At 39.6% G+C, this 26,293-nt stretch overlaps 1 protein-coding gene across 3 annotated transcripts in view; it reads left to right on the top strand.

Annotated features, from left to right (window-relative positions):
• The window catches only part of GRIA4 (glutamate ionotropic receptor AMPA type subunit 4), a 404,982-nt gene that overhangs the window by 327,519 nt on the left and 51,170 nt on the right, over nt 1–26,293 (top strand). For all 3 annotated transcript variants that reach the window (XM_090030033.1, XM_090030061.1, XM_090030041.1), the window contains exon 13: nt 11,193–11,440. In XM_090030033.1, coding sequence (XP_089886159.1) covers nt 11,193–11,440 — 248 coding nt within the window. The remainder of the gene's footprint in view (nt 1–11,192; nt 11,441–26,293) is intronic.

Here is a 26,293-nt window from a genome sequence, read left to right as displayed (position 1 = left end):
TGCACCCACAGGTAATTGGATATTTTTGTCTGATAGGTTTTTGGTGTGTGTTCCTTCTGGGGCGCAGTTGTTGTTTGGTTTCTCCTACACATATTCCATCAGGACATTTAGTGCACTAGATAAGATGTATTACATTTCTGGAGGTGCAGGTGTGAGATCCAAAAATGGTGATGGTTCTCTTATGGGGTATAGTTATTGTGGGAATGGTGGAAATGTGTTGGCAGGTTTTACATTTTTTGTTCCAGCATGGTCTGGATTGATTTGGTGTGCTTTGGACCACAGGAAGTTTGTTTCTGGTGATGAAGTTGGTGAGGTTTGGTGCTTGTTTAAAGTTTAGGATGGGTGGTTCTGGGAAGATCTCTTTAAAAATTGGATCTTCTTCTAGTATAGGTTGCAATTGTTTGAGGATTTTCTGTATAGGTTCCAAGGAAGGATGGTATGTCATAACTAATGGGGTGCAATTCATGGGAATTTTCTTTTTGTACTGCAGAAATCCTTTACATGGTATCCAGGTGGTTCTTTCAACAGTATGATCTATCTCTCTGGAGGAGTGTCCTTGTTGGGTGAAAGCCCTTTTGAGATTAGCAAGGTGAGAGTTGTGAGTATTCTCCGCACAGCTGGTGGTATTGGAGGGTTCGGCTGTATATTAAAGCTTTCTTGGTGTGTTTAGGGTGGTTGCTGGTTCTGTGCAGATATGTAAATTGGTCTGTGGGTTTCTTATACATGATGGTTTGCATTTTACCATTCTGGATATTTATCATAGTGTCTAAAAAGGAAAGTATTCAAGAGAGAGTCTGATGGAGGGGTGATGATTATTGGATCTGTGATGGAAATCAATCAGAGATTGCAGATTTTCAGTCCAAATGACGAAGATGTCATTTATATATCTTAGGTATAGAATGGGTTTGATAGTGCTGTTCTTGAGGAATTCTTCTTCCAGGTGGGTCATAAAAAGGTTGGCATATTGTTGGGCCACTTTCGTGTCCAAAGCTGTGCCCATGGTCTGGAAGAAATGTTGGTCACTGAAAGTGAAGTTGTTGTGTGTAAGGATGAAGTATATAAGTTCAGTAATATCTTTTTGTCTGTATTCTGAGTTGTAATCTTGCTTTTGTAAGTAGGTAAGGTGGGCTTGGAAGCCATCCTGGTGTGGGATGTTGGTATATAAGCTGGTAACATCCAAGGTGGCTAGGAGGTATTGCTGGGAAAGTGGTCTATGTTTTTAAGTTTTCATAGAAAGTCTGTTGTGTCTCAGACAAAACTCAGTCTTTGGGTGACAAGAAGTTTTAGGACGGATTCAGTGAAACCTGATGTTTCCTCATGGTTCTTGGATATTATAGGTCTGCCTGAGTTTCCTTGTTTGTGGATTTTAGGGAGCATGTAAAAAGCCCCTGGGTTGGTTAGCGGGGGGATCAAGTTTTGTGGTTTTTCTTGTAGTTCAGATGGATATGATGTGATGGTGCTTTTGAGTTTTAGGTGAAGAGGGGAGTTGGATCTTCCTCTAGTTTTTCATTGTAGATGGTGTCAGAAAGCTGTCTGTTGGCTTCTTTTATGTAGTCTTCATGGTTAAGAATAACTAGAGCTCCTTTGTTATCCTCTGGTTTTATTATTATTTGGTGGTTGGATGTTAGAGATTCCATGGTCTGAGAGGGAGAGGTTATTGTGGTGATGTTTGTTGTTGATTGTTTCATTCTTCATTCTTTCCCTGAAACAGTCAATATATAGCAGTCAAGGTTTGAATTTCATTTTTGGGGGTTAATCTTTTCCTCAGTGTTGTCACAGGATGAAGTGTTGTTGAAAGTGGACTTGTTTTCAATGTGGAAATATTACTTGAGACAGAGGCTTTGGAAAAATTCTTCTACTCCTCCGCATTGTAGTATTTTATTACCAGGGATCCTGGTTTTCTCTGATAAAAAGAAATCCCCAATTTTTGGATTAAAAAAAGTAACCCAAAATCCATATTTTTCCCTGATTAAAATGAAACACCACTAATATATAGATAGCTATATAGATATATATTGATGCTTCATTTTATATAGATATCTATATATTAATGGTGTTTCATTTTAGTCAGGGAAAAATATGAATTTTGAGTTACTTTTTAAATTTAATTTTTCTGTGATTAAAATGCTTATATATATATAGATGTTTCATTAGGGGTTACTTTTTTAATCCAAAATTTGGGGACTTGCTTTTTGTCAGAGAAAACCAGGATCCCTGCATATTAAGATATTTTTCCAGACAGAAATTAAGGACTTTAGAGCGAACAGATATTTCAGCTTTGGTAAGTGTGTACAGGGAAAGACTGATGCAGTCAGTACTCTTGTGATAGAGGCAATATCTTTTATTAGACCAACTAAATAATTTAAAAAAAAATTCTTTATGTGCAAGCTTTTGGGCCTATGCACCTTTCTTGAGGCAAAGGAGAATGCAAAGATTGTAAAATTTCTCCCAGGTAGAAATGCAACTTCATATTGCACAGGAGAACTGGAGGATGGTATGAGTTCTCCTGGGTGTAAAAGTTCATTTTATGCAAATTAGGCTCAAATAAAAGTTGGAGCAGTCTGTTTACCTCAAAGGGATGGCAAGCAAGATGTTGATTTTGCTTCTTTCTTCTTAAGTTGTTTCATATTGCATAGGAAGACTGGTGATAGAAACAAAGGGCTGGAGCAGGGGTGTTTGCTTCCAGGTCTCAGGGTGTTGAATTTTGCTTCTGTTTTGTAAAACTATGAAGTTTTCATTTCAAAATGGCTAATTACGATATCTTCCATGTTTCAGGGATATAGGATGTAGCCATGTTGATCTAAAGGCAAAAGCTGTTAGTACTCTTTTGACAGAGGCAATATCTTTTCTTAGACCAACTAGATAGTTGCACAACTAGATAACTGGGGAGCTTGATCATATTTGAGGGTTGACTAGTTCCTTCAATTTTATCAGATACGAGGTTGGAATGTTGTACGGGATCGGTAAGGTTCATAGAATCAAAGAAGCAATGAGTCGGAAGAGACCTAGACAGATCATCTAGTCCATTTTCTCTTGCAAGGGAAATCTTCCGGGTGCCAACTTTCGCCAAGAAAAAACAATCTTTCTCCAGGAAGTGACATGTTTACCCCTGGGAGAAACTGACTGAGTGCTTATATGCTCATAGGGCACAGGCAGAAGTGACAATTTTCACCTGATTTGGCCCCTGAGCAAGCCAGGTTGTAGAGGCTTTGTATAGTCGTGACCAAACAAAAGTGCATAGCTGCAGGCTGCTTTATAAGGGCCCAATTTTGCAAAAACCTGAACCCTCATTGCATGAGGGTTCAGATGAACACACTCCAAAACAAAATGCATTCTGTAACTTGTGTCTGTGACTGTTTTTAGAATGGGAAGGGGGAAAGGGAGTGGAGGGAGTTTGGTCTGGGCTTTTTTAGCAGGTTCTGGTGGGTGGGGCAGGTGGTTTGGAAACCCCCCTCCCTGAAGTGGAGGGGCTCCAATCCACCCACCCCACCCTCCAGCACTGATTGGGGAACCCCAAGAATGACTTCCTATTCTGAAAACAACACCCAGAAGAGTGGCATTGCTATGGAGACCAAGCTGCAGGTTCCCAGCAAGCAGCAGAAGTCCCAAACTGCTGGACCCAACCTTGAATTTATGCTGAGTCCAAGGGATCATTGCAACTCATAGTGCTTCCTGAAAAGTACTCTGAGTTGCGTCGGGGAGTTGCTCTTCTGTCTTCACCCCTAGTTTCTACCAGGAGAGCAGCTCCCAGTAAAACATAACATTTGAACATGACTTCACTATTTTCATGTAGTCTTTACTTAGAGGTTGTTTGCTGGTTATTTTCTTTTGAGATAAAATAATTCAGGATTGTTATCTAATTGCAAGGTCTTAGTATATCAGGAAAAGATGGTTCCAGTAGAAATAAGAAACTGGAACATTCATTTCTATTCAGTAAATTTAATTGAAAGGGTGCTATCAGATGACAAGTTATTCCCCAAAAGCCCTGACCACTGATTCCAAATGGAAATTTATCAATTAGGTCTGCATGTTGAACAAATCATAAATGTGTTTCTTAAACTGTTGAAAGGATCATTCCAGGAATATTAAAAAATAACTATGGCCCTAATATTCTTATATGGTAGTTAGACTTTTTAACAGAAAAAAATATATCAACATATTTTAGAACAGTTTATACAGATGTTTTATTATTGTTAGTTTTTGGTTTGGTCACTGTCATTTTACCCATAGCCTCGCTTTTTAGCTCAAATAATAGAAACTCTTGTTTCAAAACCTGGAGGTCTCTTTCTGTCTCTGATGTGGGCCAGGGTGTGGGTTATCAGATATGTATGGTCTTGCAATAGCATAGCTATGTGGAGTACAACCAGGACAGCAGCTCCAAGGGCAGATTTGGGTAAGAAGGGGACACAAAAATAACAGCTACTGCAACTGGCAGCCAACCACCCCACCACCCAACCCATGCCACACCACTGCCCATGGTACAGCACTGTCCTGTTATACCACTGCGGTCATCTGGGATTTGAAGTGCTGAGGACCCACATGGTGAGAATTAGTTTCAGTTGCTTTTGCTAAGGGTGTAAGCTAATGGGCACTATGTAGTATGTGCTTGGTCTGTAGACTCTGTCCCTTAAGCTCATTTTATGGGGAGACATACTTTTAATTCTGAAGATTTCTGGTTCAGTCCATTGGTTATCACCATTTTGGCCTACACACACACACACACACACACACACACACACAAATGAGCAGTTTGATTAACTGAGCTAACAGTGTGAAAATAGTTAAAAACATAAGTAACGGAGGATAGAACAGATTTACGTACATTTTAATTAATTAACTACGTGTCTGAACAGTTTGCATTCCTTTGTATGTCCAATATTTAATCTGTTCTTGTGAACAAAACTTCAGGATGTATTTGAAAACAAAAAAGGAGGCTGCTTTTCTCAGGCTTCCATAACACTTCAACAAGCTAATATTTAGAAGTAATAAGGACAGCTCCTTTGATATAAAAACAAGCAACCAATCTCAAGCACAGCACTTCTGTCTTTTCTTCTGATCAGGCTACAAAGATGACTAGTGTATTTTGTGTGAGGTCTGTATTTTGTGTAAATTACAGGATCCATTCTTAAAAGGAAATGTATTTCTGAGTCCCTCTCTGGTGGCCATCATGCTTTTATTTTAATCTTCTACAGTTAAAAGAAAAACAGGAAATCAACTATGTCTCCACAGTTTCCCTGTATTTTAGAACAGAAAAGCAAATACATTAAAACTAACCACAGAAAATGAAATTTGATTGCACATCTAATTGCAAGGCTTTAATAAGCCTAAGCTAATTGGATCTCTCTGTTTTAGACTGTATTCAATGACTTATCTTCAAAAGAGTTGTGATCTATGGAACTGTACCGTAATTGTTAATGATATCACATTTATTTCTAAAAATTCTTAGCAGGAAATATAAGGAAAATAATAGCACGTTTCCAGCACCATGCAAGCATTTTCATATCAGTTGCATAACAATGCAGAAATTTATTTCCAGCCATTTAGTTCCAGCCTTCATAAATGCTAAAGGACCGTGCCAATTGTTCAGGTCAGTTCTGCATTATAACAAGTAAGAAAAAAAAGAACATTTCTTACCACTTTGGGACTTACTGCTATTGGTAACAGTTTAATAATGATTGGCATCTCACTGACTTATGATCTATATGTCAGAAACTCTAACTGGGTTTGCAGGATGCCTTACTGCTGTTTGAACAACAAAAGAAAAAAAAAAACATATTTTTAAAGTAAAATTTAAAGCTCCTTTGGATACCACTAAGCCCCATTTTTAGAGCAACATGCTTCAAAGACAGAAAGCCAAATTCCAGTTATTCTTGAAGAGATAGGACCTATATTAAAAGCAACACAGACTGTTGTATTAAGTATGATAATTTTGAATCACTTCTGTTTTGATCATACTTTAGTATAGAAAATGTATTGTTTTGCTATTTGGTTTTCCTTCTAGATTGGTATTTACATATTGAATGGTAACACTAACAAAATTAATGAGCTGAGAATTAAGGAGCTGATGTTCTTTTAGAGAGTACTCTTGTTTAGAGCATGACTTCTTTCATTTATGTGTTCCCTGTCTTCTGCCTTTTGGAAAAAGAATGTAAAGCATGATTTAAAAAAAAATTGTTACCCTTTCTAATCAGTTGAATTATGATTTCCTGTGACAAAATAATGTTTTTATTGTTTATTGCATGTTTTAGTTTTTAAGCAAAGAAACCTTTATTTTATTTTGGCTTTATGAAAAAGCTACAGTATGGTTGTTAAAACTTCATAAATGATTCGAAGTGGAAGTAGGTGGGACAATTCAGCGTTCTTGAGGTGATGTCTGATTAATCACTGCTATTCTTTGATTTTAAGCTGGTATACCTGAAATTGGTAGCTTAAACCAGTGTAAAATTGGAAAAAGAAACTAGTGAATCAGAAACAGATTCGACTTCCAGTAATGATGTAAAGTAACCCCATACTTACCATACCATATGGTAGTGCAATTGAAATCAGGGTTAAAAGAACAGGACCTCGTTCTATCAATGTGACTAGCTCTATAGGTAATTGTGATCATTTGATTTGCTTACTTCTCAGTACTTTTTTTCATAGGTACAAGGTGAAAACAGCAAAGAGATTCACATGATATCTCCAGTAGACAGTGGTGGCTAAATTCTCCTTGTTAGCAAATCTTGACAAATATTCTAACACTAAGGATGTTCCCTTTTACATGTTTCCTATGCAGCCTATACCTTGTTCACGTCCAAGTTAATTTCTAATTACCACAACAGCCATCCAGTAATTAGTACAGATAAAGGCTTTAGGGAGGTTTTTGTTTTGCTTTGTTTTCTACAGAAATTCAGCACCAACCTTTTTAAACCAATTTAATTGAAGTAAATCCTCACATCTCTAATTGTAGATTTTCCTGTGAATTCTACTAAATTCCACCTACTCTGCCTGCCATAGAACAAGGCGCAAGGTGTTTTAGTGTTCGTAGCTCTCGCTGAGGTCAGTGGGACTTGAGGACTTGCTTCACCAGTGCTCTATTCAGAAAAATATTTAGGACTCATCTATACGTGCGTTAATGTGCAGTACTAAATAATGTGTATTAGACTGCCCTAATGCGCAGTAATGCAAGCACATACTTTTAAAGTGATGCTGAATGTGCAGTCCCCTATTTTATTGTGCATTAGCATAATAGCATGGTTTTTAACACAACACTTTACTGCGCAGTAAAATAGTAACCCCACTACACATCAAAGCACATGTGTAAACATGCCCTTAGGTGTGTATGCAGGTCTCAGTGACTTAAGGTGAAACATATGCTTGGGTACTTAATGTGAATGGTGCCTTAAACCGTTCAGTGCTTCTAAGGACTACTTAATATCCTTCAGAATCAAGCCCAGAAATATAGTTCTGCTTCAGTTTAAATTTTTATTGATTTGAATGAGAGCTGGATCAAGAATATGACAAACTTCTACCTTCATTAAAAAGAGTTTTCTCCTCCCACACTGAAGAGGAGAGTGCTCATAGGTGCTTCTAAATACATCAACATTAGGTTCAGCTGCCATGTTTTAAGAGTTGTTCATTTGCTAGGTTTGACTAGAGGCATCCATATTATTAATGGATAGAGCTATTGAATGTGAATAGCAAGTATGTGGAGCTTTAATCTTGCAACAATCTCAACACCAAGAAAAGTCCACTTTTTTTTCTTTCTTTCTCAAGATATAATATTTACAAGTGACACTTTAACCTATTTATGAGCATTCTTATTTGTAATTATGCTGAGGGAGAGTATCAGCAGCACATGCGGTGCCCTCAAGGCCACTGCCAGCAGCACCTGTAAAGAGACACTTGGATTCCCTATGAGAAAACATCAAGGCGGGTTTGATGAGAACAACTAGGGGATCCAAGAGTTGATTGATTGCAAGTGCAGGGCCTTTTGTGCCTTGAAAAACAATACCAAATCTAAGGAAAAGAAATAGAATCTCCAACAAGCCAAGGCAGAGGTCCAAATGAGGATCCACAATATGAAGAAAAAATGATGGAAAGACAAGGATAAGGAGATTCAACATCTTGCTGACATCTATGGTTTCTTCAGTGCCACCAAAGCCATCTCTGGTACGAGCACTCAGAGACCAACCCCCTTGTAACCTAAGGATGGAAGAGACCTGATCAAGGAAAGAGGAGCCATCAATGCCTGTTAGGAGCATTTTAAATTCCTTCTGAATTGAGACTTTGTTGCTGACAAGATTATTTTCAACTCCATTCCGCAACATCCAGAGAAGATCTCGGAATCTCTCCAACCTTTGATGAGGTGAGGAAGGCCATCAAGCAGATGAAGAACAAGAAGGCATCTGGAACAGATGGAATCCCCACTGAAATCTTTAACCAGGAAGGAGAGGAGGTCACATCACAGCTTCATGCCTTCATCTTAAGGATCTGGAATGATGAAGAAATCCCAGACAACCTCAGAGATGCTGTGATTGTGACAATCTTCAAGAAAGAAGACAAGTCTGACTGCAGAATTGCCTTGCTGTCCACCCCAGAAAGATCATTGTGAGAACCCTTCTGAACCACCACCTTCCACTTGCTGAAGAGTTCCTCCCAGAATCTATAGCATGGGTTTAGGGCATCAGAAGCACCACTGACATGAGCTTCACAGTATGTCAGCTCCAGATGCTGGGAAAAACATAAGCCTCTCTACCTGGCCTTCTTTGATCTCATTAAAGTTTTTCAGTGTCAACTGAAAAATGTTGTGGGGGATCCTTCTGAAGTACAAATGCCCACTAGAATTTGTCACCAAACTTTCCAATCGATGACAGAATGTGAGCAGTGGTTCTCAGTAATGGATCTATCACAGATCCCTTTGGCTGCATCCAGACAAGATGGGTGTTTGTTTCTCCAGGGACACTGCTACTTGTCTCTGGGGAACACTCATGCTACACGTTCTGTGGTGCATGGCAGGCTACTATGGGTGTGGTAGGGGAGGCTGGGGCCAGGAACTTTGCTGGCCACAGCAGCCTTACTTGGGGTCCGTGGGGTCTCCCAGGGCTGCAGCCACAGCAGAAAGTCTAGCCAGCAGCCGGAGCATGGCTCTGGCTGGTCAGACTCCAGTTTTGGGGAGCACAAACTGCCGCCATGTATGCTACCTTGTTTTTTTCAGCATGGGTTTTTTTGACCCTAGGATCTCCTGCAGTCAAAAAACCCCCCATGTGCAGTGTGCACAGACAGGTGGGTCTGTGGTGCCACATAGCACACATCCATGCTTGTCTGGACAGAGCCTTTGAGGTTAAAATGGGAGTTAAGCAAGGCTGTGTTATCACTCCAACAGTCTTCTCAATATTCTTTGCCACAATGCTGCGTCTGACCACCAACAAGCTTCCTGCCAGAGCAAAGCTAAACTACCAAATGGGTGGTAAGCTGATTAACCTCAGCTGACTCTGAGCCAAAACCAAGACTACCCTGACCTAAATCATTGGACTCCAGTACAGTGATGATGCTGTAGTGTGTGCTTCAGGCAATCATCGACATCTTTACCGAGGCATACAAGAAGATAAGACTGACACTTAACATTAAGAAGACTAAGGTCCTCCACCAACAAGCTTCTAATAGACAGTCCTCAGCTCTGGTGATCCAGATCCACAATGAGACTCTGGAGTACAGTGAGTATTTCCTGTACCTCAAAAGCCATTCCTCACAGAATGCTAACATTGACAAAGAAATCCAACATCGCCTGAAATGTGCAAGTGCAGCCTTTTGATGTCTGAAGAAACAGGTGTTCAAACATTGTGACATCAGATCCAAAATCAGGCCTATAGTTTATCAAGCAGTCATGATCCCCACCTTGCTGTATGGAACAAAGACATAGACAACACACAAGAGACATCTAAAGTTGTTGGAGAAATATCATCAACGTTTCCTGTGGAAGATCCTCCAAATTCAGTGGGAAGATAGATGCACCAACATTAGCAACACCACAAGTACTGAGGCAATGATCATCTTACTTTAATATCATTGGACCAACATATTGTCTAGATGTTTGATTCCAGACTCCTGAAGCAAGTTGAGTTTCCCAGCTCAGCCAAGGCATACGCTCAAGAGGGAAGAGAAGGAGCTTCAGGGACATCCTTAAGGCCAACTTAAAAAAACAATGTCAACTTGTGGGACCAACTTGTGGGAGGTTCTATCACCCAGAACTTCCCCAAATGGAGGAAGAGTCTGCCATGGGGATCTTAGTCCATTGAAACCTCACAACAACAACAACAAAAGGAGATGGAAAAGCAGGAGTGGCAAAACCAGCATGTCACAGACCAAATCAAGAATCCAGCGCTACCCACCCCACACAGAAACGCATGTCCACGCTGCATTAGAGTCTGGTGATCCTGGATAGGCATCACAGCCATCTTTGGACACACAGATAAGACAGTCATCCTCAACTGTGAGGGATTGCCAAAGAAAAGACTCACTGGCGAGACAGATCTGCATAATGTGCTATACATTTCTATTTTAGGGCCTTGGAATTAAAATCTTGAAATGATAGGATGTAAGACCCTCTAGGATAAGGGTCACTGACTCCACAACTCTGTCACCCACAGCATAGACCATATTTTGAAAAGCAAATCTAAAAAAATGTTGTTTGTCTGAATCTATTGCTTATATTATATATTGTATGTTATATCACAGAGTGCCTACTCAGCTGTTACTAAAGCAGAACATTCAAGGGAGTTTGAAGAGAGCATGAAACCTAAGCAAGACTTCAGGGTTCAATCCAGTATTTGTGGATGAGCTGTTTTGCCCAACTAGTTTATTAGGGGCATGTACTAGTGACAAAATTTCTTAATGCCCTTTTATACAACTGTAACAATATAAACTGACTGTGGTCTTTGAAAATTCAGGGAAAAGGCTGTAATTATTTTATTAAGGTTCCCAGAGGCTACTAGGTGCTTTACATTAATTCTTGTTGTTATATTACTATTGTTATTTCTTGTTTCTTTTAAGTAAGCTGAGCAGCTAAAGGAAATCTCATATCAAGGTAAAACTAACTAAACATCAGTGACCTGAAGGATAAAATTTAAGTCATTTTCTCTTATGAGTTGTGACATGCTTGATGCTTTGACAGCTTTGTTGCATGTATCTAATTTTTTTTCAATTTTTTCCAGAGATCAAAAATTGCAGTATATGAGAAGATGTGGACCTACATGAAATCTGCAGAGCCATCAGTGTTCACCCGGACAACAGCTGAGGGAGTAGCCCGTGTCCGTAAATCCAAGGGCAAGTTTGCCTTCCTCCTGGAGTCCACCATGAACGAATACATTGAACAGCGAAAACCTTGTGACACCATGAAAGTGGGAGGAAATCTGGATTCGAAAGGCTATGGAGTAGCTACACCGAAGGGTTCTCCATTAAGGTGGGTGGAATAATATAACAATAATAATATGTGTTGTTATAGTATTCCACCTTCCCTGATGCCCCGATATAGTTCTTTTTGTGTTCTGTGTGAACATGGTATGTTCCTTTTTTTTAACTCCATTTCATATTCACAGTCAACAAAAGGTAATGGTTTCTATTTGCAAAGCAGATTCATTTGCTGTAGTTGATATATCTATCAAGGCCATATAAAAACCAAACTGGTTGAACACTAGTTACTGTAAGTCAATCTAAAAAAAGATAATGTCAGCTGTCTTGTCCCATCAGCTTTTTTTCACCTAATTCAGCTCTATTTTTCACAACATAAGTAACAATCCTACATTTTTTGGGTTCTCTTTCATTTATTTGTTTTTGGTTATTGACACTTGCTGCTCATTTCCAGATAAGTAGCTGCTTGTTTCATCAGCACCAGTGTTTAATTTATTAAAAGCACTTTCTCATTTAAGGGGAAAAAACCCTAACATCTGTGCTTCTAGCATTGTTCATTTCAGCAGTGCCTTCAAACTTTCCAATCTAGTAACAAGGACAATCTGAAATTAGAAGATTAAATTAATTGAAAATGACTGAAACATTATACCAGATGTATTCAGTCAATTAGGAGAACTTTTAGTTCGCAGGGGGCACATCTATACATGATACTTATGTGAAGCAATAAACTCTGGTACAGTTTATGCTGGAGTTTATTGCTCTCAGGCAAAGCACCTTCATGTGCACCCAGGATTGCAGCACATTGAGCCGGGATGGCACAGCATAAGCTGGCAGAGGGTCCCAGGGGTTAGCCTGCCAGCCTAGAGCTGTTCCCCTCTGGCTTACTGTGTGGCAGAGGGGCTGGCCAGGGCACAATGATGCTACAGTTTGGGCTAGCTGGGAGACAAGCTCTCATTGTAGCACCCTTATGCCCCAGCCAGCCCAGGCCACCGTCTGCACATTCATTGCAGTGGAGTAAATAGCTCTGTTGTAGAATAGTACTTGTGCTGTGTAGTAGTATCCTACAGTAGAGTTAACTAGTTCACTGCAGCCTAATAGCACCACTCGTGTAGCCAATTATGCAACTGTAGTAAGCATCTCATGCAGATGCACCCAGGAAGAACCTCATTTTTTTTATATTTTAATAAAAGTGGAGATATTGAATCTGTGTTAAATTTGCTATTTGCCAATTTTTATTCTATTGTCTTAAAGAATAGAAATATGTGTTTTACCTTTGGTAGATTTGACAATTTTTTCAAAGCAAAAGAGTAACCTGCAGAATTCAAAAATATTGAATTCCTGTAGCCATAAGGTGTATATTGTATGTAGCACAGAAAGTTAAGGAACAATACAATTACTAGGTCTTTTGGTCTTAGCCTGAATGTTACTTAATTGATCATCTAGTTACTATTACAACAAGTTCTGATGATACAGGTACATGTGAAAAATTAGGTGGGCTAAAAGTAAACAACAAAAGGAATGGGCACATAATAAGAAAAGTGTAGGCAAGAAATGGCATTAAAGAAGAGGCAATAGAAAAGGGAGGCATTTGCCTATGTGCATTATTTCCAGGGTATCAGGAACAATGTCATCATTAATGTAAAGATAACAGATTTGAGTCTTAGTTCAGTTGTTTTGCAAAGGTGCTGTACCAACAGGGTTTGGGGTTTTGCTGATGTAAAAGAGAAGAGATTAGGGTTCATTTTTGTCCAACCTAAAAGAAACCAGCAGTCTAATTAGAACTGTATGATGAAGATTGTCAGGACACAGAAGTAGCCCCAGTATAATCAGGCTAGCTGGTTTGGTGACTGAATCTGGAATTTGCCCCCTTTAGATTTCAGCCAGTTTAGAAAGTTTGAACATTTACAACTAAATAAAATAGTGACAGAAATAGGTAATGGGAAGATAGAACTGCCAATTTAGGAATTGGCTTATTAAAGTTAAAAGCCAGCAGTCAAGGGAAAAAAGCAAGTTCATTGTGTGTATTCTGGACTGCATAAACCAGAACGTGTATTTTACATGACTTGACTTTTGCAGACCCTACACCAAAGCTTAAGCAAACTTGTTAGAGAACATTTTAGCTGCTTTCAGCTGTATTTTTTAGTTGTAAAGCATTTGCCCTGGGTGTATTCCGCAGTGCTTTTTAGTCAGCATCACTCTCCTCTGGACAAATCTACCGCCTATCAATAGTCTGTCAGTTATAATAAGCAATAGCCTTTTTCCATTTGGCAGGTCAGGCAGGGAACAGCAGTTGGAAAAAAGGGGAACAAGTAAGTTAAGCATAACAGAAGAAGAAGGAAGGGAGGCTTGGAAGAAAGAAAAAAAAAAGAGAAAGTGTTTAAGACTAAGCAAGTAGCAAAAACTGCATAAAGGGAATGTGATCAACAGTGTTTTCTAAGTTTCATCTCAAAACATATAAAACAAATTCCTACCCATCATGGTACTCACACAAAATCTCATTTCAAGCTGTCTCAAATGCCTGTTGAAGTATCCATAGTTTTCCTAAGTCTTTCTTCACATGTATGAGGCTGCTTGTCTTCCTGCTGAAGCCATTTCATTCCACTTCATTCCCTCCCTTACCCCAGTGATAAATCCTCAAGCAACAAATCAGTGCCACTCACCCACTGGAAAACATCAAGCAATTCATTTAGTGCTATAGAAAAAATAAGTTAGCAGGAGCTCCCATTCAAAATACCCCAATCCATATAATTTATTAATATGATAGAAGCTGACGGAAGAGAGGAAAACTTTCCTCAGGAATATTTATTTGTATGCAAGGTGAATTTTGAATTAAAATATTGTTGCCCCTCTTTTCTTTTCCTATGTGTACCCAATACTTGCATACGTTTTCACCAAAAAGATGATTTTTTTCTGCATGCTTCAATATGTTTTAAACATCTGATAAATTATCAAATTTGTAGTTTTCACTGTTTTGCTTTCATGTCATATTGTATTGGTTCCATTCTCTGATTGGATGATTTACATTTTCACTCATTGCACAAATGATTGCAAATATTGAACATGCAGTTTGAAACTCACAGGGGGTTTACTAGAGAAGCTAGGTATGCTATTTAGTTAGAGGATATAACTTGCAGTAGGAAATCCAAATTGTGTATTTTATTTAATATTCATAAGCAGAATAATTTTCAGACCAAGGTTGAAGTAATTGACTAATAATTCTGAGTAATGAACAAATATGAACATTTTATAATATGTTCCTAGACAGAAAGCAGGTGAATTTATTCAGATAAATTACTCACTGCAAATTAGCATCTTTATAACAGCTTTAAAGTATAAGGCATTTGGGGCCAGATTCTTCTCCTACTTATACTATTTAAATTAGGCATTAGCCTAATATCGTGGTAATGTAATTTATTAGGACAATTGTACCATCTATCTCCACCTTTGCATTGCAGAAAGAAATATCATCTATCTCCTTGTTACATAGTCTCATGGTGCAAGGTATGCACTCTATGGGATTGCCTACTCTCACATTAATGAGATCAGCTATTCATTGTAGAAAAAATATTCATATTCACTTTGCTAATGATGATGAAATCCTTCTGTTGGGTTGATTCATGGGCTGCTTCTTCTGTTGTGCATGAATCTTGAGCAGGACAGTGGATTTCAATTTTTGTGGGTTTCAGATCAGTACTCTGGTAGTGTTCAACCAGTAATTAGTGGTTAATTATAATGCCTCTGCTTCTAGTGGCACATTATAACATATGTATATCAATGAACTCAGAAGAATGGGAAGCACCTGATGTATGTTTCGTTTATGCCAACCAGGCAACAGCATCCTACACACCAGGTGTTTTTCCTTTCTTTCTTTTCAGTGATATCCTTTTATACAGAGAGGGTGCATCCACACATGAAATTAAGGCGAAGCAATAAACTCTGAAGGAGTTCATTCCAGAGTCCACTGCTCCCGGGCACAGAATGCTGTTGCCGTTTGATTCCTCAATGAGCTAAATATGATAGTATCACAACACATTCTTTTGGCCAGACTTTCCACCACTGAGGAAAGTCGCTGCTACTGTTGTGCATTTGGTTTTCCATAGGCTATACTTTGTATTTCTGGAGTAACAATCACTGACAAAACAAAATTTCACCATTGCTCTGAGCTATGATGTCTGTTACTTATCTCAGATCTGCTTCCTGACTCTAATAGGAAGATATCATTCTCAGCCATTACAACTTCTTCGCAAAATTTACAATATTTTTGTATTGAACAGCACAGAAACTGTGGGCTGCTCAAAAATCCCAGGCCTTGCCTAGCCATACATTCCTGTATTTTACAGATAGCACAAACATACACAAGAATAGTATAACTGCTGCTCAGCTATTTTGTAATGAAACAGAAAAAGGGTTTTGCACTGACAATAATAGTGAACTCAATACTTTTATCCAGAAACTATACCATGAAGATCCTTGATGAAAAGAAACAGTGAAATATTAATTGTAAAAGAGTAAAAAGTGTTTGCATTCTTCTGGTTATCATAGATACTTTCTTGACACCTTAGGCTTGACGAATCACGGGCTGCCTATACATAAGTTCAGGGGAAGGGGAGGGCTGTTTTAAGTAGAGCAGTTCCTGGACAGCCATTCTAATTAAAACAGCTCACCATCACATGTATTAAGCCCCTGTGCATTTCAAGATGGCTGCAGGATCCTTTCTCTAAAGCTCATTTGATGGGGTTTTAGATAAAGTGTCCCCACAGCCATTTTGAAATGTGTGGGGGCTTAGTACACGTGACAGTGAGGCGACACCGGAGCGTTCTAATGAGAATGCAGAGCAATTTTGATTAATGGAGTCGGCTGTAACGTGAACGAGCACATCTATAGGCAGCCCATTGTTGGGAATGCAGTTAAGCAAAGCTGGAGAGATGCTGAGCACTTGCTGACACGCCTTAACTCCCACTGAGTAAGTACCACAGTATCAAGTATACCCTAATAATACAGAACTGTTGTTCATAGCATGTATTTTCACATTCTGGGGAACAAATGTGGTCAATGTAATACAGATTGGACATAGTCCCAAAGTTTTATTACATTGTTGCTGTTATTATAATTATGTCATATAACTGTCTGGTTTTTGTTACCCAGAGCTATCTTTTTCCTCCTTCATGTACACGTAACTGCAATTTGAATTCAGAAGGAATGGCTTGTATCCTAGGGCAAGAAAAGAATGGGGCCCAAGGGTCAGAAGTACCTGGCTCTTCTTGATGTAACAAATGGTAATACAAACTGACACTTCATGGCAGTTAAGTGCCAGTACTGTATGTATCATTTATAATATTTCCTTGGCTTGCCTGTGCATGTGTGTGGAAGTAGTGCAGTGTTCAAATGCCTCCCCTCTCTGATGTGAAATGTAACTTTTTGCTGATACAGTCAATTGGTAGTAAGTGTAAAAGCAATCTTAATACTTGAACAAGACAGCTGTGGATTTTAGCATCTGTTCTCTGCAAAGGAGGACAGGCCCAGGAATGCTAAAAGCACCTTAACTCTGTTAATGTCCACTGGGTTTTGTGCTTTGTAGGAAAAACTGAGTCCAGCCAGGCCAAAATATTTACCATAAAGGAGTTGGCATCTTTATTTAAATGGAGGCTGGATGGGAGTTTGGATGGAAGAAAGTCTGCTTTGGATGGAAATCCTGCGTGCAGACACTCAGGTTTTGAAACACACTATCCTGGCCTGGATGCCTTGGGAGAGCTTTTTCGTCTCCCATGTGACATTGTTGCTGTTAGTCATTGCCTTCAATGGCCATTCTTTCACCACTTAACTTCTATGTTGTATTACAATTGACAAAAAGTTACCTCTGACTCTATGGTATTTCCCCCAGATAATCTTCTATGTGTTGCCTTAGGTAAAAATGTAAGATGCAAGGCTAACTGACTGTGTATACACTTGGACCTACACTGCTCTTTGTTCTTGAGCACAGCTCCTGTTGCCATGAAATCACTGAGGAAATAAGTGTAAATCTAACGGTACAGTTTCTTGTTCTTTTTACCGAATTCTGTCCTCTGATGTTTTCAGGTGCCTGGGTGAGGGCATCTGATAGCAGGATGAACTTCAGTGAGTGTCAAGGTTATTATTCAACTTATACATGTGTTTGGATGTTGCCTGGTTATCTTCTACCACCAGTTCCAAATATCAGTTAACTAATGATTCACAGCAGACTGAATGAGAGAGAATCAGGCCCATTGTCTATAGTCAAGTTATATAACGTTTACCATGTGCCTAGTTCAGACTAGTTCAAAACAGGTGCCCTAGTTATATTGTGCACTTGAATTGAGCAGTAGCAGTGATTATCATGATATGAAGTGAAGTGACAGGATCTAAACTGCTTCTAAGTAGGTTTGGCCCTTGTGGCAGTATTCATCTTTTTGCAAGCATGTTTGTTTTGGTCAAAAAGACAGCTTTCATACAAAGAATTCTCTGCAACAACCTAACCCTGCTCCCAGTAAGTTGATAGTTAACCTTCCATTGCTATCATTACCAGTAGCAACCTTGCATGTGGGATTTGGATCAAGTCCCATAGGGCGAGCTTTTCAAAGAAGTTCCTTCTGATTGATTTTCTATTAGAATGGAGATGTGTGAAATACTAGCAAAAGTCACATTCTCCTTGTCCTCCAAAACAGTGAACAATTACAGTGGAGGTCTTGTCATAGTAAAGCACATTGAGTTTATAGACCTTTGATACAGAAATTACTCATCAGTGTAGGTAAGATATTTTTCCATTGAAAATGATCTTGTGTGTTTTTTATACAAATAAGGCCTCCCTTCACACAAAGAGATGTACAATATTTTAATAAACTGAAAGTAATACGGGAAGAGGTGCTGGACATGACCAGCTAATTAATTTATTAAACCAAAGATGTTTACTAAGGAGGGCTTTTTTTCACTAGTAAATTTTTCCAGTTTTTGTACCATAAAACAATCACAGACATGGACTCCCTATTGATTGATTATATATTATTATAAAGCTAAATGATTCATTAAATCCATATATAGTGTAGCTTGTGCTGCTGTTTTTTTCAAGAAGTTGTGGAGGAGATTATTATTTTTTATTTACAGAGCATACATGATGTAGCTGTCCTCATAGACACCTGGGTACTGTATATTGTACCCCTTGGAGGCTTTTTATTTCTATAGATGAACAGTAATAAGTATAATGAAAGCATAGCCAGGCTGGTACATAGGGCTGACATAGTCTTCTGGCAAGGGAAAAGGGGATTGAAATGGATTTCAAAAATACCCAAGGTGGATTGAAAAAAGAGACCGGGGTGCTATAAGGGAACATTTTGTAATGCTTTAACTTGTAGGTGTACAGTCCATGGTAGAATCCAGAACATTTTATTGCATGGCTAGGTTCCCTATTCAATGTAGGTGCCCCACAAAAAAACAGCACACTGCATGAGGAGCTGCCTAAAGCTGACTTACAGGGAAATACAGAAAACGGGTGTATTGCTAAGACATCTTAAGACTACAGGGGATGGCTTCCCACCATTCAGTATCCACTGTCCTGGAGAGGGCTGCCTAATGCCCCTTCATTCAAAAACCAACCAGGGATCACCCTTTTCTTTCAAATCCTGCAGCAGCAGGAAAGGGTGGTTGTGCTGCAGTTTTTGCCCCTTCCCCCCTGCCATTGTTTCACAGGCAGAGCAATGAAAGCATTACTATTAAAAGGGTTTCAGGTTTTATTTCTTTAGAGAAACCACTTAGAAAGCTTTCATACTGATGCATCCTCCAGCATCTTCTCTGCACAAGCAAAATGCATCAACATTCTTTCAAAATACATTTATTTTGTCCCCCGTTAGGTTACACCTATACTTTCTCACTCAAAGCAGTTTATTGCCATCCAGCATCAGAAGTTATTCATAACTGAACAAAACTCACTGTGGTGAACAGAAGGATTTCAGAAGTCATGAAAGTTTGTCTCCTTGGCTGTACTAACTATCGCCATGGGCCACTTCCAGGCCTCTACTTTCTGTGCCCAGCAAGGCCGCCTTCAAACACACTGTGCAGTTCTGCACGTTCTTCTCCACAGACGAAGTAGTGCATACTTCAGGCTCATGCATCACCAAAGGTGGGCTAAGAGGCACAGACTCTCGTAATCTGGCCTTATTCTGAAAATGGCACAGCTGGGAGAGACAAATGATGAGCAGGAAGCATACCTCGATATGTCAACACACAAAGCTGGATTCTGATATCCTTATTCCTGTTGTTCTGTACCTTCCTTTAATGACATAGCTGCTGAATGTCTCATAGGAGCACTGTGGAGCAGTGCTACTCAGAATGGGTCATACCAACAGTATCTGGGCCAAAGATACTATTATGATGAGTGCTATAGGCATTGCCATAAACCTATCAGCTAGGATTGTAATTTTCTCTAAATATTTTAATGTTATGTGGCATTGTCAAATGACTTCTATCTAGAGACATTTGCTGAAAAGTGGGTTCAGCATTGACTCTAGCAGCACAGGATTCCAATGTTGAGAGACAGATAAATCCCTCTAGGTACATCTCTGCTGCTCAATTACAGAGCCAAGCAGTGCTATCCTGAAACACATCATTCTCCTTCCCTGCATGCTATTTTCCAAACTGAAAGTCATGTAACTTAGAGGGAGATTTTACTGGTGTGTATGTGGTACTGCATTAAGTTACCAGTACATACTGGAAGCACACAGGAAGGAGTATAACATGTCCCAATATAGCAGGTCTTCAGCTTTAACACAGGATTACTATCACAATTGATATGGTTATTGTTTAGATTTTAAAGAAAATTTATGTGGGAGCTTTGTTCTTCTGATACATTTGATCAAAGAAGGAATCTCTGCTTTTTTGCTAAGCAGCTCCCCGTGGCTACCATATTTGTTGGTTTCTAAAGTGAGTTATCATTTTCTAAAACCTGCAGGAGATGAGAAATAGGTGATTAGTTAAACATCTTTGCAGCATTGTTCGTGCCAGTCAGTGCCTAAGTAGGATTTGCCCCAGGCTGATTTTTATCAGATGAAATTCCAGCCAGGAATCAGAGATCCACAAACTAAACAAATAAAATGTCTATTTTTGAGCTATTTAAATGCAAACAAAATAAGAGTTTTATCAACTTCAGCCTTTATTTTGTGTTTTTTTTATTACCCCCCAGTCAGAGCAAATTAAATGTGCCAAGCTATTAATCTAGATAAGATGGATAAATATGTAAGCAGCCTACATTTCAAAAGTTACCTGAGAGCCTCACTAAAATGGCTGGTATAAACCAGTTTTCTTTAAAATACTATCATTACTGTATGGCCTTCTATAGCAGCTTTTATTCAAGGATCCCAAGGTGCTTTACAAAGGTTAGCCATCAGAATATCCCTATGAGGTACGTAAATGTTATCATTGTTCCCAGTTTATCACTGCGCTAAGAAGGCGTCCTGCCTGTTCACAAGATAGAATAAATTTCCTCTGCTCTACCATTTCTCCAACCTCTTGAAAAGCAGCTCAGCAGAAGGCAAGATGTAGTCCCTTACATTTTAAGAATGCCACCAATTATTTTCTCTCTCTTTTCTTCTTGTTCCACTTACTGGTTGTTTAGGTGTAAGTTCCCTGGAAACTGCTAGGCTTGATAAACTGTATTCCTTTAGGGCACAAGCCTGCTACCCTTGAGGTTGATGGTAAAATTTCCATTTGTTAAAAGACCTTCCTACTAAGATAATAAAGTCCACATAAATGATGGATAGACTGAAGAAAGGTAGCAGACTGCTGAAAACAGTGTCCGCAGGTTGTAACAATAACTCTTCAGGTAACCATGACACTTGAGAACCAGACACTTAAAAATATTTTACACATCGTGTAGTCGGAGGTTATGAAATTGCCTACTTCTAGTTGGCAGTACATGCTAAGCGGACTCCCTGAGAGTCACAGATTGGCTATCCAGTTGTATTATACACAGTGCTATTGCTGTGTGAATCTGTTGAGAAATTCAGCGCTGAAAGCAGAATGAGTTTTTTCTTTCTCTCTCAATCCTGTTCAAGCCAAGAGAAGTGTTTTAGAGAATATCATAGGGCATGTCTACATAAAGCGCTTACTGTGTGGTAGCCTAATAACATTGCACAGTAGTGTGCTGGTCAAAAACTGTGCTAATAAGCTACTGCACTGTGTTATTAAGCTTCTGCATAGTAAATATCACAAAAACCTGTGCACCAGCACTACTGCACAATAAATGTAGTTACTGCACATAGAGTTAGTACTTCCTCAATGAAGTACTAACTCTATGTGCAGTAACTATGGTGCATTAATAAACATGTAGACGTGCCCTCAGAATGGATGATAGGGTTGGAGTTAATGGGCATGTATACATATAACTTTTTGTCCCGTGATGCACTACAGATCTGCTTTGGAGCAGACTTGATTAATCGAGTCTGCTCTGCACACGAGTTGAAGCAAACTTCCTTGCTCCACGTGCAGTTGTATAAGCGGTGAAATGCACTTCAGCATGCAGAAAACGGTGGCAGTGCACTTTTGAACCAAAACAACTCTGATGTGTTTTAGTTCAGAAGCACCCTAGTGCTATTTTCTCAGCACTGATGTGCATTTTGCCACTTTTACAACTGCAAGTGACACAGCACTGGGCACTTTTCAAAGTGCTCAGTGCTCCAGCACCTGCATGTGTAAAAATGCCCAATGTGCCAGACCATACAGTGAAAGAAATATCTAGTGGAAAGACACTGGACGATGACTCAAGAGGACTAGGTGCAAAACCTCAGACATATCACAGTCTTCCTGTGTACCCTGCAACATGTAACTTTGTTTTTATGTCCCATGCATAAAAAATAATATTTCTCTATCAGTGTGGTGTTTTGAGACTAATATCCACAAATACTTGTGAGACCACAGGTGCTAGGTAACAAGGGCCATGTAAGTTTCTAGCAAGGCAAAATATGTTCTAAAATTGTGGGATGCAATAATGACATATGACAGGACAATGACATTACTCTTTGCTGTAAATTATATTGGGCATGACTGCATATTTATTGAAGTGCAGTAGATACTGTGCATTTAGTTTAGTACTTGCTTAATGAAGTAGTAACTACATATGCAGTAACTGCAGTTACTGCACAGTAGCAACGTTGCATGTTTTTTTATGAAGAGCCTAATAGTACTGCACAGTAGCATATTAGTATGGTTTTTGCCTGGCATGCTACTGCACAGTGTTACTAGGCTACTGCACATTAAGTATCTCATGTAGCAACACCCATTCTGTCTAATAGGAATGAGGATCTCTTTCAAGTTTCTAAGCTGTAATATGTATGAGGCCAGGGTACTGGCCAGCTTGTTTCATCCCCTGCTTAGGCATATCCCATCTCACTGAGTTCAGTGGGCAGTGAAAGAGTTGAAAGTAAATGAGGGCTACAGGTTTGGCTCCTCTTTAACCATGTTATTCAACATTGTACCCAGAGTTAAACAGTTGAACATGATCTTGTATTGGGTCAGGTTTAGTCTTGACAAATTCCCTCTGGATTCTGCCAATTTTCCCATATTCAAAGCTTAAGAACAGTTTATATTTTATTCTGTTAAAGCCCGAGCGTGTGACAATTGTGAAAGAGTGTAACGTGGCCTTACAGCAGGGTCACATGACTGAGCAAGGCCTGGAGTCTGTTACTCGAGTTTGGTTATTTCTTTTCCAAGAGAAGACTTGAGGAAAATAAACTACCTCCAGAACCAAGGTACAGGGGAGACACTCATTGACAAACCATCCATACTGTCCGTTTCAAGTACAGTCTTGCTCCCAGATATTTTCTGTCACAGACTACACAACTGGCAGGCCATTTTTATCTACAAATTAAGCATTCCAATTACATATTATTTGCATTCTAATCTATTGCTTATGTTTCAGGCTAGTGAAGTCCACATTTTTCAACATACATGTATAAAGTTAAGCACATAAATTAAATATAAGACCTTTAAATCCCTGTATATGAATTCTGTTACCTTTAGATCCTTGTATATGAATTTGTTCCTACAGCTATGAAAAAATTGATCTGAGTTTTTTTATAGCATTCTATACTGAGTTTGGTTCATGTCATTATTTAAAATTATGGATATTAAGATCCCAGTGTAAGAAAGGATTTTTTACCTGTATGTCTAAATGGTATCATAGGATCATAGGAAGCTAGGGTTGGAAAAGACCTCAAGAGGTTATCTAGTCCAGCCCCCTGCTCAAGGCAGGATCATCCTTGATTAAACCATCCCAGCCAAGTGTCTGTCTAACTTGCTTTTGAAAGTTTCCAGGGATGGAAATTCCACAACTTCTCTAGGTAGCTTGTTCCCATGCTTGACCACCCTCATAGTCAGAAAGTTCCTACTAATCTCCAGCCCAAATTTCCCCTGCTGCAGTTTGAAGATATTGTTCTTGTCCTTGTTGAATCTTATGTGACTGGTTGTAGACCATTTATCCATCCTATCCAAGTCATTCTGGAATCTATCCCTGCCCTCTGGAGTATCTGCAATTCCACCCAGCTTAGTGTCATCTGCAAATTTGCTGAATATCCATTCAATCCCATCATCCAAATAATTAATGAAGATGTTGAACAATACTGGCCCCAGGACAGCCCCTAGGGAACCCAAGCTCCTCCCAACTAGACATTTAGCCACTAAGGACTATTCAATAATGATCCAACTAGCTATGCATCCCCAGATCCTCTTTCTTCCCTTCCTTAAGGATGGGCAGTGTGTTTTCCCTTTTCCAGTCATTTGTGACATTACTTGACCTTCACAAGTTCCCCAAAAAATAGTTAAATACTCTGAAATAACCTCAGTCAATTCCTTCAGTACCTTATGGTGCATTTCATCCAGCCTTGCTGACCTGAAAACATCTAGCATCACTAAGTAATCCCTAATCTGTTCTGCCATTACTTTAGGCTGTTTGTCTCCTTCCCTAGCTCTGCTGCCAACTGCTCTTTTCATCTGGTGCCTGTATTTGTGAAAACTAAAGTAAAAAAAAGGCACTAAATACTTCAGCCTTCTGTGCATCATCTGTGACCAGATTGCCTTCCCCATTCCATAAGTGGCCTATGGAATCTCTGGTCTTCCTCTTACTTTAGACATACTTGTAGAATCCATTTTTATTGCCTTTTTGTTCCTTGCCAGCTGCATCTCAAATTGTGCTTTGGCTTTCTGAATTTTCTTCCTGCATGCCTGTTCAATACTCTTATACTCTTCTCTAGTACCATGACCAAGTTTCCACTTTGTATGAGATTGCCTTTTGAATTTCAGCTCCTTAAAAAGATCATTATGTACCTAAGATAGTCACTTGTTGCACTTAAGATATCCTTAGGATCTTGAACTCTATTATTTCATGATCACTGTCACCCAAGTTACCTTCCACCTTCACATTCTCAACTAATTCTTCCCTAATTGTGAACAGTAAGTTAAAAAGAGCTTCCCCCGTCTTTGGCTTACCATCTCTACCATCTGAATCAAAAAGTTATCCCAAACACACTCCAGGAACTTTCTGGACTGCTCATTAACTTCTGTTTCTCTTCCAGCAGATGCCCCAATAATTGAAATCTCCCATAAGACCCAATTCCTGTGAATTGGAAGTTTCCATCACTTGCTTAAAGAAGGTGTCATCCACCTCCTCCTCTTGGTTTGGAGGGCTGTCATAGACACTCACCATGACATCCCCATTCTTGCTCTCCTCTCTCACCACTACCCAGAGCCTTTCAACAGGCTTATTTTCCACTTCCTACTGCACTTCTGAACATTGCCTTTATATATAAGGCAATGTCTCCTTTTTTCCCTTCCCTATCTTTCCTATGCAAGTTATACTCATCTATGGCTATACCCTAGTCACATAAACTATCCTACCACATCTCTGTAATCCCAACTACATAATACTTCTGTGATAAGACCGCTGGTTCTTCCCCATATTTCTTACATTATTATATAAACATTTCAGGTGTCTAACTGACTGTCCTATCCACTCCCTGGGAACAATTCTAAGGTTTCCACTATTGCTTCCCTTTGTTAAGTTTTTATCTAGATGTTCAGGATCTTTAGGTTTTTATCTCCACCCTCCAGTGAATCTAGTTTAAAGTTCCTTGCTAGTTTAGCAAGCATGAAGACATTTTCCTCCCTCTGCATGAATTGGACTCCATCTCTTCCCAGCAGTCCTTTTTCCTGGAACGCTACTGCATGGTTGAAGAAATCAAAGCCCAGCTAGCGACCTCATCTACATAGCCATGTGTTGATCTTAAGGCCTTTACCTTTGACTGGAAGGATTGACAGGAACATGACCTGGGCCCCTGGGCCCTTCATCCTTGCACCCAGAGCCATGTAGTTACTTTTTATTTGCTTAAGGTCACCCCAGTGATACCATTAGTGCCCACACGAATGAGCAACATGGAATAGTAGTCAGAGGGCTGCATGCATTTGGGTAACTTTTCTGTGACATCTTGGATGCAGTATTGTGGCAGACAGCAGACCTCCTGAGCCAACAGGTCAGGCTGAAAGATAGATGCTCCATTCCCCACAGGAGGGTATCATCAACTACCACCATCTGCCACTTCTTGACAGCCTGATCTCAATATTCTCTCCCTTAGGGGCATTGGCAATGCATAGGGGGTGCATGTGGGTGCACATGGACCCCCTGAGATTGGCTGTGCACCCCCTGAAATTGGCTACCACCACTGCTGCCATTGGCAGCTGTGGGTGGTCACTACTTGCCACCCTCCCCCTTGCCACTGACACCACCGCTGATGCTGCCAGCGACATCTGTTAGTGGTCAGTGATTGCCAGTCGGCACTCACCAGCCCCCCTCTCCACCCCTCCACTGCGACTGCCTGCGGGCAGTCACCATGCCCCCACAGCCTCAGGAGGC

The sequence above is a fragment of the Crocodylus siamensis genome, chromosome 1 (assembly GCF_052110815.1).
Source record: "Crocodylus siamensis isolate JL-2025a chromosome 1, ASM5211081v1, whole genome shotgun sequence".
Lineage (NCBI taxonomy): Eukaryota > Metazoa > Chordata > Crocodylia > Crocodylidae > Crocodylus > Crocodylus siamensis.
Note: the sequence above shows the minus strand (reverse complement) of the source record. Positions and strands in the feature narration are given on the sequence as shown.